The sequence below is a fragment of the Erithacus rubecula genome, assembly GCF_903797595.1.
Source record: "Erithacus rubecula genome assembly, chromosome: 3".
In the NCBI taxonomy this organism is placed as follows: domain Eukaryota; kingdom Metazoa; phylum Chordata; class Aves; order Passeriformes; family Muscicapidae; genus Erithacus; species Erithacus rubecula.
Genome location: NC_136689.1, coordinates 74,338,895 through 74,353,282, shown reverse-complemented (window position 1 = coordinate 74,353,282; position 14,388 = coordinate 74,338,895). Strand labels below are relative to the sequence as shown.

Genomic DNA, 14,388 nt, shown 5'->3' with positions numbered 1-14,388 from the left:
ATACATAAAATTATAGTAACGGGATGAGATTAATTTTGAAATTTACTAACTGTTAAAAAAATGCAAAATATGAGTTTTTTTGACACTTTTGCTCTTCCAAAAAGGAAAAGGTTAAGGCCATTAAGAATATGATATATAATTAAGCCACTTCAGGAACTGGACCTGTTATAACTCATATGATAGGGTGAACTAATTGGAGACTTTCAAATAGTTGAGCTTGTTCAAATATATCTATCTACATGACACTATGCTCTACTTTATAATCACATCCCACGTGTTAGCCATCTGTTTCAGAAAATTGCTTTACTGATACCCGCTTCAAAGACTCTGAAATACTAAAACTTCAAGAAAAAAAAAAAAATTGAAATGACTCATGAATTCTGTCAGTTTTTGTAGAACTGAAACGTTTTAAAAATGTAGATAGAATTAAAAGAAATCTGATGAAAATATAAAAACTCTTAGATTAAAAGGTCAGAAATGTCTCCCAACAAGTATTTAACCATTGCTTCATAGAGATAGCCTGACAATATCTCATACAGACATGAGCCAAAGATAAATACAAAAATACTATCTAAAAAACCCAAACACACAAGAAAATAAAACTCAGCAACGTGAAGGCTAAACTATATTACAATATTTTTTAAGATTAGTGGTGAAACTGGAAATGTTAAACACCAAATCATGGTAAGCTTTACTCTTAGTAAGAGGAACTGATAAAAAGGCTCAGTTGAGCAGTGGAACAGACTGTCCAGAGAAGTGGTCACAGCACCCAGCTTGTCTGAGTCCAAGATGTGTTTGGACATTGCTCTCAGGTACATGACTCCTTGGGTGTTCTCCTTTGGGACTTAATGACTCAGATGGGTCACTTTAAACTCTGCATAATGTGACTCTGATTCTATCAATGCTTCCTTGGGCATTGGATGAAGGAAGTTTAATAGGACACTGTGAAATACGGGATGTATATACCGTGAATTTACAGTTCTGTATTGCAAACTATTATTCTGTCCAAACCCTCTAAAATAATTTACTGGGAATTTAGGAGCCCTGAGTATCGTGTATGATCCGTCTATAGCAAAACTTTTCCACCAAATCTGACCATGTTAAACAGATTGTTCTCATGCTTCCAGCATTGACATTTTTCAGGAGCTCTCGTGAAGGAGAAATCTTTTGGGGATAGTCTAATTTTATCTAGAGGAGCTGGCCTGTTTCTTACAGATCAAGAATCTTGTCTGATTCAGTTCTCAGCTTTTATCACATTCACTCACATACATTCTCTTTGCTCATGATATGAGGAAATTAATACCCTTTTCCAGATAAGGTACTCTATAAGATACCACTTTGGAGGACTTTATGCTAATTGAAATATTTTCCAAATTCAGATATAGGATCTTCATCTTTCAATAAACTTTATGATTTATCTGTCATTGTAGTACAGAAATAATTTATTTATCTTTATTTATATACTATATACTTTCATTTCAATTAGCCTACAGGCAACCTCCAATGCTGTGTCTTGCTCTCAGAAAAGTAATTACTCTGTCTGAACCTCTCAAAAAAGAAGTGTAACAGTATTTAATGAAAATCAGTTAGCAAATTATTGAAATTACTGCATTTATCAATCTATTCTATTCTGTTGATATTTTTCACTTACTTTTATAGGTTACAATGTCTTCCTGAACAGCAGACATTACCATATTTAACAATGAGAGGGAGAAGAAAATAATACTGAACACCAATTTGGGAAAAAATGTTTATTGCAACTGAGGGCAGGGCAGCTGCTCAAATGGACCTGGACATGCTGGAGAAATGTGCTAAAACAAACCTCATGACATTCAGTGATGACACCAGGGGAGGAATAATGCCATTAATCAGTATATACTGGGGCCAACCAGTTGTAAAGCAGTTTTGCAGAAATGGACCTAAAAATGCTCTTTCGAGGCTTTACCAGACAAGACTCTTAGTAACTTGATCTAACTGAACCTATTTTAAGCTGGGCTTTGGGTAAGATTACTTTTTCAAGTCACAAGTGAACCTATGATCCTGTTGTTTAGGAAGGTATGTCTCATGGTTTTCTACATTCCATTTTAAAAATAAAGTAGAGCTTCAGCTGTGGACTGTGTTCAATCTTTGGTGAGTCTCTTTGAGAAAGCTATTCTTCACTCACAGAGCTGCTTGCTTTCATTACATGTAATAGGTTATTCTGGATTTCTCTCTTGAGACTGCACTCTTTTCAGAAGCCTGTTTGTCACAGTATGTCTTGGACATAAGTCACATATTCCTTTACTATGCTTATTTTTAATAAATTAAATCCAATTTAAATCCATCATCATTATGAGTACAGAAACTTTTATGATTGCAAAAGTTCAATCAATTTTATATCTACTAATTTTGATCTGAATATTCTTTTAGATGGCAACACCTCTCATAAAACTAAACTAAGAAAATTTTAAGGGGTATGTTAATCTTCTTCTCTGGCAAAAACCCCTATGTTAATGCACTTTCTAAATGTATTTGAATTATAAGTGAAGTTACATATTTTTTTCAAATAAGACAATGAAAAAACTTCAAAACTCAAACCCTTCAAACTTTTGCTCACCTTGAAAGTGTGACGAACATAGAAACTGTGGGTCAATTTAGAAAAAAAACCAGTGCAAATGTTCTTCTTTAATGCAAGAGAGTCCTTTGGCTGAGAAAAGACTTGCACATCCCAATGTTCCTGTTTTTAACATCTCAATGTGAAACATGAGTTATGATTGAGATTAAGAATGTAGTCAGTGATGAGTTTATGTTCCAAGGCACTTTGCCTTTAGAGATACTAACTAAAAGTTCTTGAAAACTTTCTGGCCTCAGAATACTGCACTGGTTTTCTCCTGGACTTTCCGATTCACTACTTTCCTGTAGATATTGAATCCCCAAATACATATTTTCTATGCAAATTGCATGGAAAAAACAACATATGCACTCCATAATAATCACTAATGAGGATCCTAATTGTTGGGTGCGATCTGCAGCAGTCTGTAGAGACTTTGCTCTGTTCAGCTATTTTATACAATTTAAAGAGGGACCATGGCTGCATCAGGCAGTTTGGGTAAAGCAGAGAGCAATAGCAACACTTGCAGAAGGGTTAAACTCCATTTGGACTGTGTTTGTTTTGTTTTTATGCTTGTTTTTCCCTGGCACTAGCACAGCTAGGATTGTGATCACACTGGGGTTTAATTTCATAAAGGACATGAAAATCAAGGCTTTCCTCAAAATGGAATGGTCCTGCTCCCAATTCTCCATTCTGAGAGAAAAACAAACAACATTCCCTCATTCCCAAAACCACTACAGTCTTATCCAGAAACCACAGAAAGATAAAAAAAAACAAACAAACAAAAACCTGCACTTTTTTTTTTTTTCCTGTCTAGAGTGTTTTGAAGTTGTTTTGATCTGTATGATATATGTAACTCATAATGGATCTGGTACACAAAAATCCTTATGGACAATGCTCAATAAAATGAAATAAGACTCCATGGTACTGTTATGAGTAAAGTTGATGCACCTAGGTAGCACTAAAATTCAGCATGTAGACCACACATCTATTATGACTTTGGCATAAATACATTTTCCCCCATCAAACTTCCTGTAATATTTGAATTCCATAAACAATTCTGTTACCAAACTTTACTGTCATGAATTTTCATTAAAGGAGAGTTTTACAATAAGATATTTAATATTCTTGAAAAGCATTATATTTATTTAATTAAATTTTAAAATAAAAACTGATTACTGATACCACACTTATTCTACTCAGGAAACAGAATATCATGAGATTTCCTTCACCATCAAATGTTGTTAAATAACTCACATCAGTGACATTTGAGACAATTTGGTAGATTTAGCTTCAAATATTGTGCAAATGTCAGAACATACCATTCTTCTCACAAAAAAAAAAAAAAAAAAAAAAAAAAAAAAAAAAAAAAAAAAAAAGATCAGGGGCCTCTGTAAAAGCAGAAAATCAGTATACTGAACACCAATTGTACTCACAAAGGAAGTGTCACTCAGTAGGCATCCACTTTGAAACCTGAGCACTGACTTTCAAACCTGAGCACACAGTTTAAAACCTCAATCGATTCAACATAAATCTACCTTTAAGAACATGTGAGAAGAAAGATATTTTTCAGCACTACAATTATGTTGTAATAGTTGCATAGATGGGAAATGATGAGCATAAAATAAGGACAAGATGTTTGTCTAATTATAATGAAAGAAATCTTAATAAATAAGCAACCTTTGAAAGGAGAATAATTTCTGGACTGAAATGCTCCCTGGATACTGGATCATTGCTGGACTCATCAACACATAGAATCATGGACTCATAGAATGGCTTGGGTTGGAAGACACTGTAAAGACAATCCAGTTTTAACTTCTCTACCATGGACAGGGACATCTTTCACTACACCAGGGTGTTCAGAGCCCCATCCAACCCGGCCTTGAACACTTTTAGGGATGGGACATCCAAAGCTTCTCTTGGCAGTCTGTGCCAGTGCCTCCTGATATCTAAACTTACTCTCCTTCTGCTTAAAAATTACCTCCCTTCTGATATCATTACCTGTCGACAGTTGTTCTCCATCTTTTTTTATAAGTCCTTTTTACATACTGAAAGGCTGCAATGAGGTCCCTCTAGAGCCTTCTCTTTTCCAGATTGACAACCTGAGCTGTTTCAGACTGTCTTCATCAGTGAGGTGTTCCAGACCTTCACACCCCTCACTCTAGAAGGTCCACATCTTTCTTGTACTGAGGACTCCAGACCTGGACACAGCACTCCAAGTGGGGCCTCACAAGGGCAGACTGGAGGCAGACAATCACCTCCTTTGACCTGAGTGCAACCCTTTAGACACAGCTCAGGATGCAGCTGGCTTTCTGGGCTGCAAGTGCACATTGGCTGCTCATGTCCAACTTTTCACCCTCCAGAACCTCCAAGTTTTTCTCCTCGGGGATGCTTTCCCTGAGTTCTAGTCTGTTTTCATGCCTAGGATTTCCCTGACTCAGGTGCAGACCTTGTACTTGGACTCCTTGAGCTACATTAGGTTCTTATGGTCTCACTTCTCATGCCCATAAATGGCACAATGAACAGAATCTACATTATACTAAATATGCAAAAAAATCTAATTGTTGATCAGATGTCAGCAATCTTAAGAGAAACCAGTTATCATGTCCTTATCTTGTTTTATTTAAAATCTGAGTTTCTTGAGGACACCAAACTTTTGCACTCCTTTTAACTCAATAGTCTCCAGTAATTTTTAACCCTTTTCCAATATCAGACAAATCTAACAGGAGGACAGAGATCTAAAACACATTATGGTTTTAAGCAGAAAGATCTCCTGAAAAAAAAAAAAATCAGACAAAATTTTGCTTTCTTCATTGGCAGGTGCCAAATGGTAAAAGAGAATGCAGATAGCTCTGGACTAGGGCTATCATCAGCTAGGACACAACAGGCTGCAGCACATGGCAGTGGGGAGTGAGAGGGTGCTGACAGCTCATGACAGGAAATCATGAGAACTGGATGTACTACACGGAATGGGGAATTCAGAAAGAACCACACTGGAGTATGAATTTCAAAAGGAAATGAGCAGCAGATAGTTTTACACTTATTTAGTGAATTAGTTATATTAACAGACCAGATAGTGGATACCTTACTTACTTAACAGAGTTAATGTCTCTCTGGGATGTGAGTTTATATTTTCAGAACGAACAGGAGCATCTTCATATTATATTCCTATTTAAACATGGCTGTGTACTTTTTATATAATGATATTGTAAAAACAGAGGCCAAATTAATTATGCATATACATAATTTCACTTTCTGTTTACTATTGTCATGAAACTATCAAGCCTCAAAAATTAAGCTTCATAAAAGTGTTTTAAGTCATGAGCTGTATTTAAAATCTGTTTTATTCTAAGGAACTGAGCTAGACATGTCAAAAATAAAAATCCACAAATTAGAATCTAGACACATCAACTATTATATTCTACACTCTGGCCAGAATGTAACAATCAGTACTTGATATGCAAAGCATGTCAAAAGAAGCCTCTCCCTAGTGTGATGATCCTGATATTATCAGAATCTCTTCATACTAAACAAAGCAAAATACAGAGAATTTATTCATCTTAAGCAATACCAGAGAGAATTAATGAAAAAAAAAGTATACAGAATATTCTGATGTACCTCAAGACTGATACAAGTGATATTAGAAGATTGAATATCTTCTACCAAATTATTAAATAAATTTATGTCTATGAAATTAGGACCTTTACTCATCAACAGCATGGATCCATCAGTGGTAAATCTAACAAGAACTAAGAGATGCAAAAATCTTCCCATGTAGATCACTGCCAGCTTACGTTTAATAGATACTTCATTTATTACTTGTCTTTCAAAAGAAAGGAAGCTTATGATGAAAAAGATAAAGAAATCAGCATTACACAAGATGCACAAAAAGTAATTGATAATCAAAAAATATGTGAGGTTTCAGGCTATTCTTCTGCCGAATTCACAACCCCTTTACTACCTTTGAGACATACTACTGTTTTGAAATCAGAATTTTTGAGCTGTGTTTTCTCTACCAGAAATCAGACTGATAAAATTATGCAGTCCTGTTTCATATTATTCCTTCTGAAATGTTTTTAATGTATTTTGGAAAACTGTTGCTCTTCTGTTAGGACTTTCTTTGAAATAAAGTCAGCTCTATTTAGAATGAATTCAGAGAAAAACACAATAAACACTTTCAAGCAGATAAATTTACTTCATTTCTAAGTTTTATGTAGGGGTTTAAAGTATTTCTTTAAGGGGAAAAATCCTGCATATCTTACTGCATTTTTCATGGCTAATGAGCACTGATCTACTCAAGCCAGAAAGTTACCTTGTTTTAAATATATGCAACAGAGTATATTTATAAATAAAACAAATGATAACAGCATCAATCAGATGCACTTCCCAGCACATTCTCAAGATACTCATACAGTTAGATTCAAAACTCACAGGTATGGTAAGGGAGAAAAGGAAACTAACCAAAAGAATGTGGTTTAGCTGAGGCTCAGCCTGTCCCAAGGGTTATACACTCGATATAGGCAGTTTTGGTTAGCACTTCCCTTGAATTCAATTCTGAATGTGACAAGCCTCAGTAAGTCTCATTTAGCATTCCGTCTAATAAGGAAATTGAAGAGAAATTTAACTGAAAATCATGGCACACAAAGGAAACAGAGGAAAAATAAACAAGTTACTTCTTTTAGTGAAAGACTTGTGTATATAGTTCATGATGGCAAAATGGCCTTTTCTAGATTAGCTGCATTTTCATTCTTTATTACTAACATGTACCTACTGCTCTTTTGCAAGAGGTCTAAAATATAGTTCTTGAAATAGAGTAAAGAAATAATGTCACTCATAACTGTGTATAGGAATCTTCTGCAAGGAAAGAAAGCAAATGTTTGTATTCTACAAGACCTGTGCTAGAAACAATATTTTATGTTAAAAAGAATAAATATTAAAATACAATTTTATTCTGCCTTAATAAGTTTTCATTGAATGTGAAATGTTTTGTCATTTTCAATGATATTAGAAGCCCTTAAAACATATAAATTATAATATGACATCTTATATTTATTTGATTTCTGAGAAAATATTAATACAGATAAATGCATATACTAGTGTACATTTCTGCCTGCCAATCTGTTTTCTGTGTAAACCCTTCCATCCAAAATAAAAAAAGGCAGTTTTTGAAACCCAGTAGGTAAGGATTCATTCCTGCATCCATTGAGTTTGCAGGAAGCTTAGAACAGTCCTTCTTTTTAATTTAGCTCTTGTTCAAAGATAAGCCTTACCTTTTGTCTTTCCAATGTTAGAAAGTATTATAATGGAAACAATTAAGAATTTGTGGAACATAAAACTGAATGTATTTTATTTAAGAGTGTGTTTCAAAAGCTTTATGTTTTCAAGTCTTTGTGAGGCACAGAGAAGTTACTCATTTCTACAACACCTAAATAAGCCAAACTTACTGTTTGGCCAGATTTTATACAATGTGTATTTGTCAGAGAGCTTTGTTTTTCCTTGGAACCTTGTGATGTCTACAATGGTTTCTAAATCTTTTAATTCAAACAGCTTAATGCACTTCCTGGTGGATGTACCTATTGCTACCAGACCATTATGTTCCACAACAGCTCATGCAATGTCTGAGAAAAGATTATAATATTCTTGTTGGTCTTGTGCCAATATGCAGGGACAATGCATTTAAGTTCCAGAAGGTTTTTAAATAAATTGTCAACTGAATTCAGAATTCCTATGAGATCCTAGCTACTGTGTCAGATCAATGTGTACCCAATGAGCTGAATAGAAATTAACTTCTTATTAGTGGTCACATTAAGATATTTTATTCTGGGGTTTACTCTTCATATATCCATGTGATAACATTGTTTGAAATCAACACCAACAATTCATTTAAGTATGATAAAGTCAGGCCCCACCACTGGTCAAAAACAGTGAGAAACATTTTAGATTTTGACCATCTGAATTGTAATAGTTGATCTTAAAAGTTTAGTTTGGTATAAAAAAAGCAGAAGAAAAAAACTGATAGATGCATACAGAAGCAGCCAAAGGTGTGTTGGGTTAAATATTTTAATGAATTGCCTTATTGCTGTTATCTACCATAAGAACATCATAATTCCCTCATGGGATCAAAATTACACAGTTATTGAAATATGCATTTAGTAAGGGCTGGAGAATAACCCCCATATGAGAACACTAGACCTTTGTAACCCATCTCAATATTATTCATTGGGTAGACTGAAATAAATTTTTACTGGTTTCAGTGTTTTAGCTGTGCCATCTCTGTGCTTTATCTGGAAACACTGGAAAATTAAAAAATATTGGTGAATCCAAATACTTTCCAAGCTGCCTTTTCCCCATGAATTTGACTACTAACTGCATTTTCCTAATAGCTTCTTACTTCACTGAAAATCAAAGTGACTTCCAAATATGCTGAAATTGTACATACTCTGAGGAAACCTGGGTGGATTGTCGTTGACATCTGTGAGTGTGATATTTACAGTTGTTGACCCTGACAGCCCTCCGACCTGCCCAGCCATATCTTTGGCTTGAATGACAACGGAATAATGCTCTCTGGCTTCCCTGTCCATGTTGTGCAAGGCAGTCCTGATGACTCCTGTGAGGGAAAGAAAACAAAAAACAAACAAAATATCAGAATTAGCTTGTTCAAGCAAGAGCATAGGCTGGGCATAACCTTCCTTTAAAGAAAAGGTGGAGCTAAGTTGTTTTCAGTTTTTTGTATCATATATATACATACATAAAACAAAATATCATATGCCTTTAGACAAGAAACCTGCTGGATAATATGAAGAAATTGAGACAACATTAATTAAATCAATTATTATATTATTAAATAATTAATCTTATAACATTCCTGACTCAAAGTTACATTGCCAAAATAACAGTGTTTTCTCATACAAGTCTTTAAATAGCTACTTAATAGAAAAACTAATGAAATGGAACTCTTACCCCAAGGAATAAGACACAAGGTGTTTTCTAACAAAAGGTAATTTCTTAATTAATATATCACATATTTCTTAAAACTACCCCAAAGCTAGATTTTCCTATTTGACAAATCTCAAAAAAAAAGTTTTTGTTTTTGATACATGCCAATCATATAGATCTTTGTTTATGCTTGATTTAATTAATAACTGTAAAGTAAAAGATAAGATTTTTATTGTTATTACAATGTTGGAGAGAGAAAAGCAAAATGGAATGATCCTAAAATTCTATTTTTAATCCACCATCATGGAAATATTTTTTCATATTAAGTTACCTTTACATGTAGAAGGAAAGATTAAAATAAAACTAGGGAAAGATAACTCTGTGGGCACAGCTTCAATTAGGAGACATTTTTCACCTATGATAATAGCCATAAATTTGACCCTGCTAATTTCTTTGATCACAGACTGACTGAAAAATCGTGAAATTCAGTAAAGAGAAGTGTCAAGTGCAGTGGTAGGGAACCAGTACATGCTGTGGACTGACTAGCTGGGAAGGAGCTTTTCAGAAAAGAATCTGGTGTGATCCTCAAGTCAAACATGAGCCAGTGATGTGTCCTTGCAGCAAACAAGGCCAGCATCTTCCCAGGCTGCATCATTAAATGCACTGCTAGCAGGCTGAGGGAAGGGATCCTTCCCCTGTACTCATCAAATCTGGAGTTCTGCGTCCAGTTTTGAGCACATCAGCACATAAAAGATATTAGTAGACTGGAGTGAGTTTCACAGAAATAAATAGAGAAATATGTAAAATGCCCAATTTATTAAAGTTACATTTTTAAAGAGCTACAATTTTAGCTTAACTTCTATTGGACTCTGAAAGTGGGCTCTTGCTATAACCAGTTAGTAAATACACCATAGCCTCATCAGATGTTGCTTCAGGGTAAGTTTTAATCATATAATAATTACCAATGCAAAGAATCTTAAGAATTAGAGCCTTCAGGAGAAGTTCATGCACAGCATAATTCTCAAGTCTTTTGGTTCCCACAGCTTCAGATGATGTAAAAAGTATTTCCCAGAGCATTATTTTTCTTGTGTTTTAAAATTACTTTCTTTCCATTTCTTCAATAAAACCATTTAGCCATTGCTACATGCAAAATGGAAAATTTCATGTAGCTTATACCATTGTTTCCATTCTCTTCTGAAAGCAATTCACACAAAAATGAGATCTATGCACAATGAGTAGTTTTAAAGCATCCATGAAACTTCTAGAATTATTTTAACACTGTTTTGCACTGTAAGTTACTTTCCATCAGAAGTGTAGATTTGGAAAAATTGGCTGAAAATAGTATACCAGTCTGGTTTAGTTCACTGGTTCTTTTTTCCTTAAAATGATACCATTTGAAAGAGAAATGTTTTTTCAGAAATTGCAACATGACATATCAAAAATAACCACAACTTATACACACTCTAAATTTAAAAAAATAAATTTACAGAGCCATTTAGATAAAAGAAACTGAAATTTAAATATGCATTTTCATCAAAATAAATATGATTCACAACAACTGGTGCTAATGTTCTGAAAAATCATTTTACTGATAAATAGGAATATGGGAATGTACTAGAACTGAGAATGTCTTGCTTTGACTTTTCAAATTCATTGTTTTAATTTTTTTACTTTGAAAACAAATGTATCATGCATATGCATATACATGTATCCCAAGTATGGGATTTTTTTAAAAGAACTTTCCATTTCAACTTGTAACAAACCAAATGTAGCATAGTAGAATATGTCTTCTACATAATCCCTCCAAGTATTAGCCACTTGCATTTTTTAATTATTTTTATAAATAGAATTTCTCCTAATTTATGCTCACTGTCCTTCATTTGCTTCAAGGGGTGTGATGCTGAATCAAGGCTTGGAGATAGCTAATAGGGACTTGTGGATGACTAATTATGACTAATCATTTCATCTCTCTTGCAGCAGATTCCTCTCCTCTGAAAACTGAGACAATGAAATTGGGCAGGGTCTTAATTTCAAAGCCTTGTATACAAAGTTTAGAATAAGAAAACTAAAGTTTTGATGGACCCATCAAAAGGCAAGAGATTTAGTTCCTTCTTTTTCCTGGGTTTCATACACATTCATAAATTCTGAACTCATATCACCACTATGAGGTATGTAACTGCTGTGAGGACCCTGATGCTCTGTCCTTGTCACTAGCAGCTCCACCAACTGTCCTGGCAGTGCAGCACTAAAATCATTCATAATCTCAAGTTTCACTTTTGATCCCAAAATTTGTAAGGAGAACCTAGTTACCTTTTTTACTAAGATATTATTAAATGCTCCAGCAGTTTCTTTTAAAGTAGAAATTGCCCCTGAGGATCTTCTGTATGTTTGGCAGGGGTTGCTATACATCCCACAGGAAGACAGGAAGCTAATCTTAAGAAAGATATTTCCCTAACTAAAACATTTACCAAAAAACCTGAAAAAGAAAGCTGTCACAGGTTTTTAAATTTAAACACAACCCTAATTTTGGCTCATGTTTTTTAGGTAGCACTGTGACCCTGTTAACCAAGTACTTTTCAGTATTTATCCATATTTGGAAGGAAAGGAAAACAAGAAAATTATAGAAAAAGAAAAGATGTTGACGTTATTACAGGTACACCCCATACTGTTTCTGGTATTAAGTAAAAAATTTTTATAAAAGTTTCACTGCTATGTAAAAAATCAAATACAACATATGGAAGGGAAAATCTATTGGACTAGAGCTGAGAAGAACACACAGCTTTGGGTCTCTGCCCTGTCATACCTATTTCCATCTTAAAATTATGAGAGATTTTTAATTTTTTTTTTCCCCATATGGAAGGCTTTCCCAAAAAACATGTTTACTTCTAACTTATTTTCTAAGTTCACTCACCTCTAAAGTGCACCAAGTTTGCTAGGCTTTTTGAATTTTGTTTTTTTTTTTGTTTGTATGCTTCAACAGTTTCAACAGTTTTGGAAAGAACATTTTCCAATTTGAATTTATTTGTCTTGCCCATGTACAATGGGAAATCTACTCTCTTTACAATTAAGATTTTAATACCACCTTTTCAAATTGCAATATTTTTATTTTCATATGGAATACATTACATTGGTGGTTGATCTTTTATTGACCAATAGACCCATGGCATTTTCTTCGGTGACATTTCCAAATTAATGAGACCAGAATTACTGTAAAACCACAGAATTTCTTAATGTGAATAGGACCAATAAGGATCAAGTTCTAGCCCCTGCTACTCACAGGACTAACTAAAACTAAACAAAACATCTTATAAAAAAAATTTACTCTATAAAGTTATTAAACTTGATTATGCTTTTCTTGTTCTTGCCCATAACAACATAAGCTTATTTCTCTGTACTGACAGTTCTTCACAACCTTTTGCAATCAAGGTATTTCTTCATGATGGTCCAGCATTTATCCCCAAAGTATCAGATAAAATTGAGAAAAAAGAACACTGAGATGAAAGATTGATATATCTACTATTGTGGATAGCTCCTTTTTTTTTCCTTTTCCCCAACACCTCTGGATTTGAGAAAGCCCCGAAAATAACTTAATTTTTGGCAAGTTTTACTTCCCTCTCAGGCTCTCTAAATTAATTCCTGTCAATGAATAGCAGTCAATACCTTTTTTTTTACCATATTTTCTTAAAGATACTTCTGTGCTCTGCAGCATCTGACAATGTGCTATGTTGTCCTTTTTAGCATTCTGTGAAGAACTATTTAACTTACATAAAAGAAAAGCTACAACAGAAGGACCTACTGAGACTACTGTAACTGAGACTGAAAAAATCAAGACTTTTTAATTCTAGTGCAAATACTAAGAAAATATCTGCCACAGCTATGTATTTACTGAAGTATTTTACTATGTACTTATTATTAGTCTGTTACATTTGAAAGAATTTAACTTATTACTTACACAAAATAAAAACTCATTTAGATTCCGTAACCACTGCATAATTTTAGTCATCTTTACTTTACAGCCTACTCCTGCATGATGTCTGATCTGCTCCAGATAAAACAGGGTCTTTTTTAATATTTTGAGCTCAGAGTTTTTCTGTTTACTGGGGAAAACGAAAGGAAAACAATCATAAAACTCTACTTTACTGGCAAACTATTTTGTCATGGGGAAGTAACTATTTTTTTGAATGGAAAATTCTCATTCTGTTATTGGAACATGAGCATGGTCACTAGAGATTTGATGAAGGGACAGTAGGTCACATTTGATTCCCCCATATTCTAGTTTCTTATATGTCTGCCTTGCCATGATCATAGACAATTATGATTCAAATGTAATTTAAAATATAATAGATAAGTAAATGTGGGAGTTTACAAGTTACTGAGGGATCTGAAGTGTTGTGGATGGTAATTCCATTAATATTTTATTTCTTTTGGAAAAAAGCACTATTTTTATCACTGCTTTTTCTAGGGTATGAATTTAGCCTATTTTATTACAAATTAATATTCTGAACATATTGTATATATTAAAACACATTTCAAATTTTAATAATATTCTACCTTGAAAGAGAAATACAATTATTTCATTTTAAGACAAATACTGAAAAAGTCAGCAAATACTTTTTTTCCTTAACATTTTAAAACAATGTTAAAATTTACAGCTCTCAATAGATATTGACTTGAATTTGTGATTTAGTTCAAAACACAACCATAAACAGAAATCTGCAATATAAAGTTATGGTTTTATTCCACATTCTGAATTCTTCTATACCAAAGATGTTTTTTTAATCTAGCCCTTTGACTCAGATCTGCTTTATATAACTAACACTTTGTTCCTTCACAGGGACACCTACACACCTCATGGATGAAGG

At 33.8% G+C, this 14,388-nt stretch overlaps 1 protein-coding gene across 12 annotated transcripts in view; it reads right to left on the bottom strand.

The window, feature by feature from the left end:
- Window positions 1–14,388, bottom strand: part of CDH18 (cadherin 18) — a 478,444-nt gene that overhangs the window by 51,830 nt on the left and 412,226 nt on the right. For all 12 annotated transcript variants that reach the window (XM_079299710.1, XM_079299712.1, XM_079299713.1 and 9 more), the window contains one exon: window positions 9,030–9,197. In XM_079299710.1, the coding sequence (XP_079155836.1) occupies window positions 9,030–9,197 (168 nt within the window). The remainder of the gene's footprint in view (window positions 1–9,029; window positions 9,198–14,388) is intronic.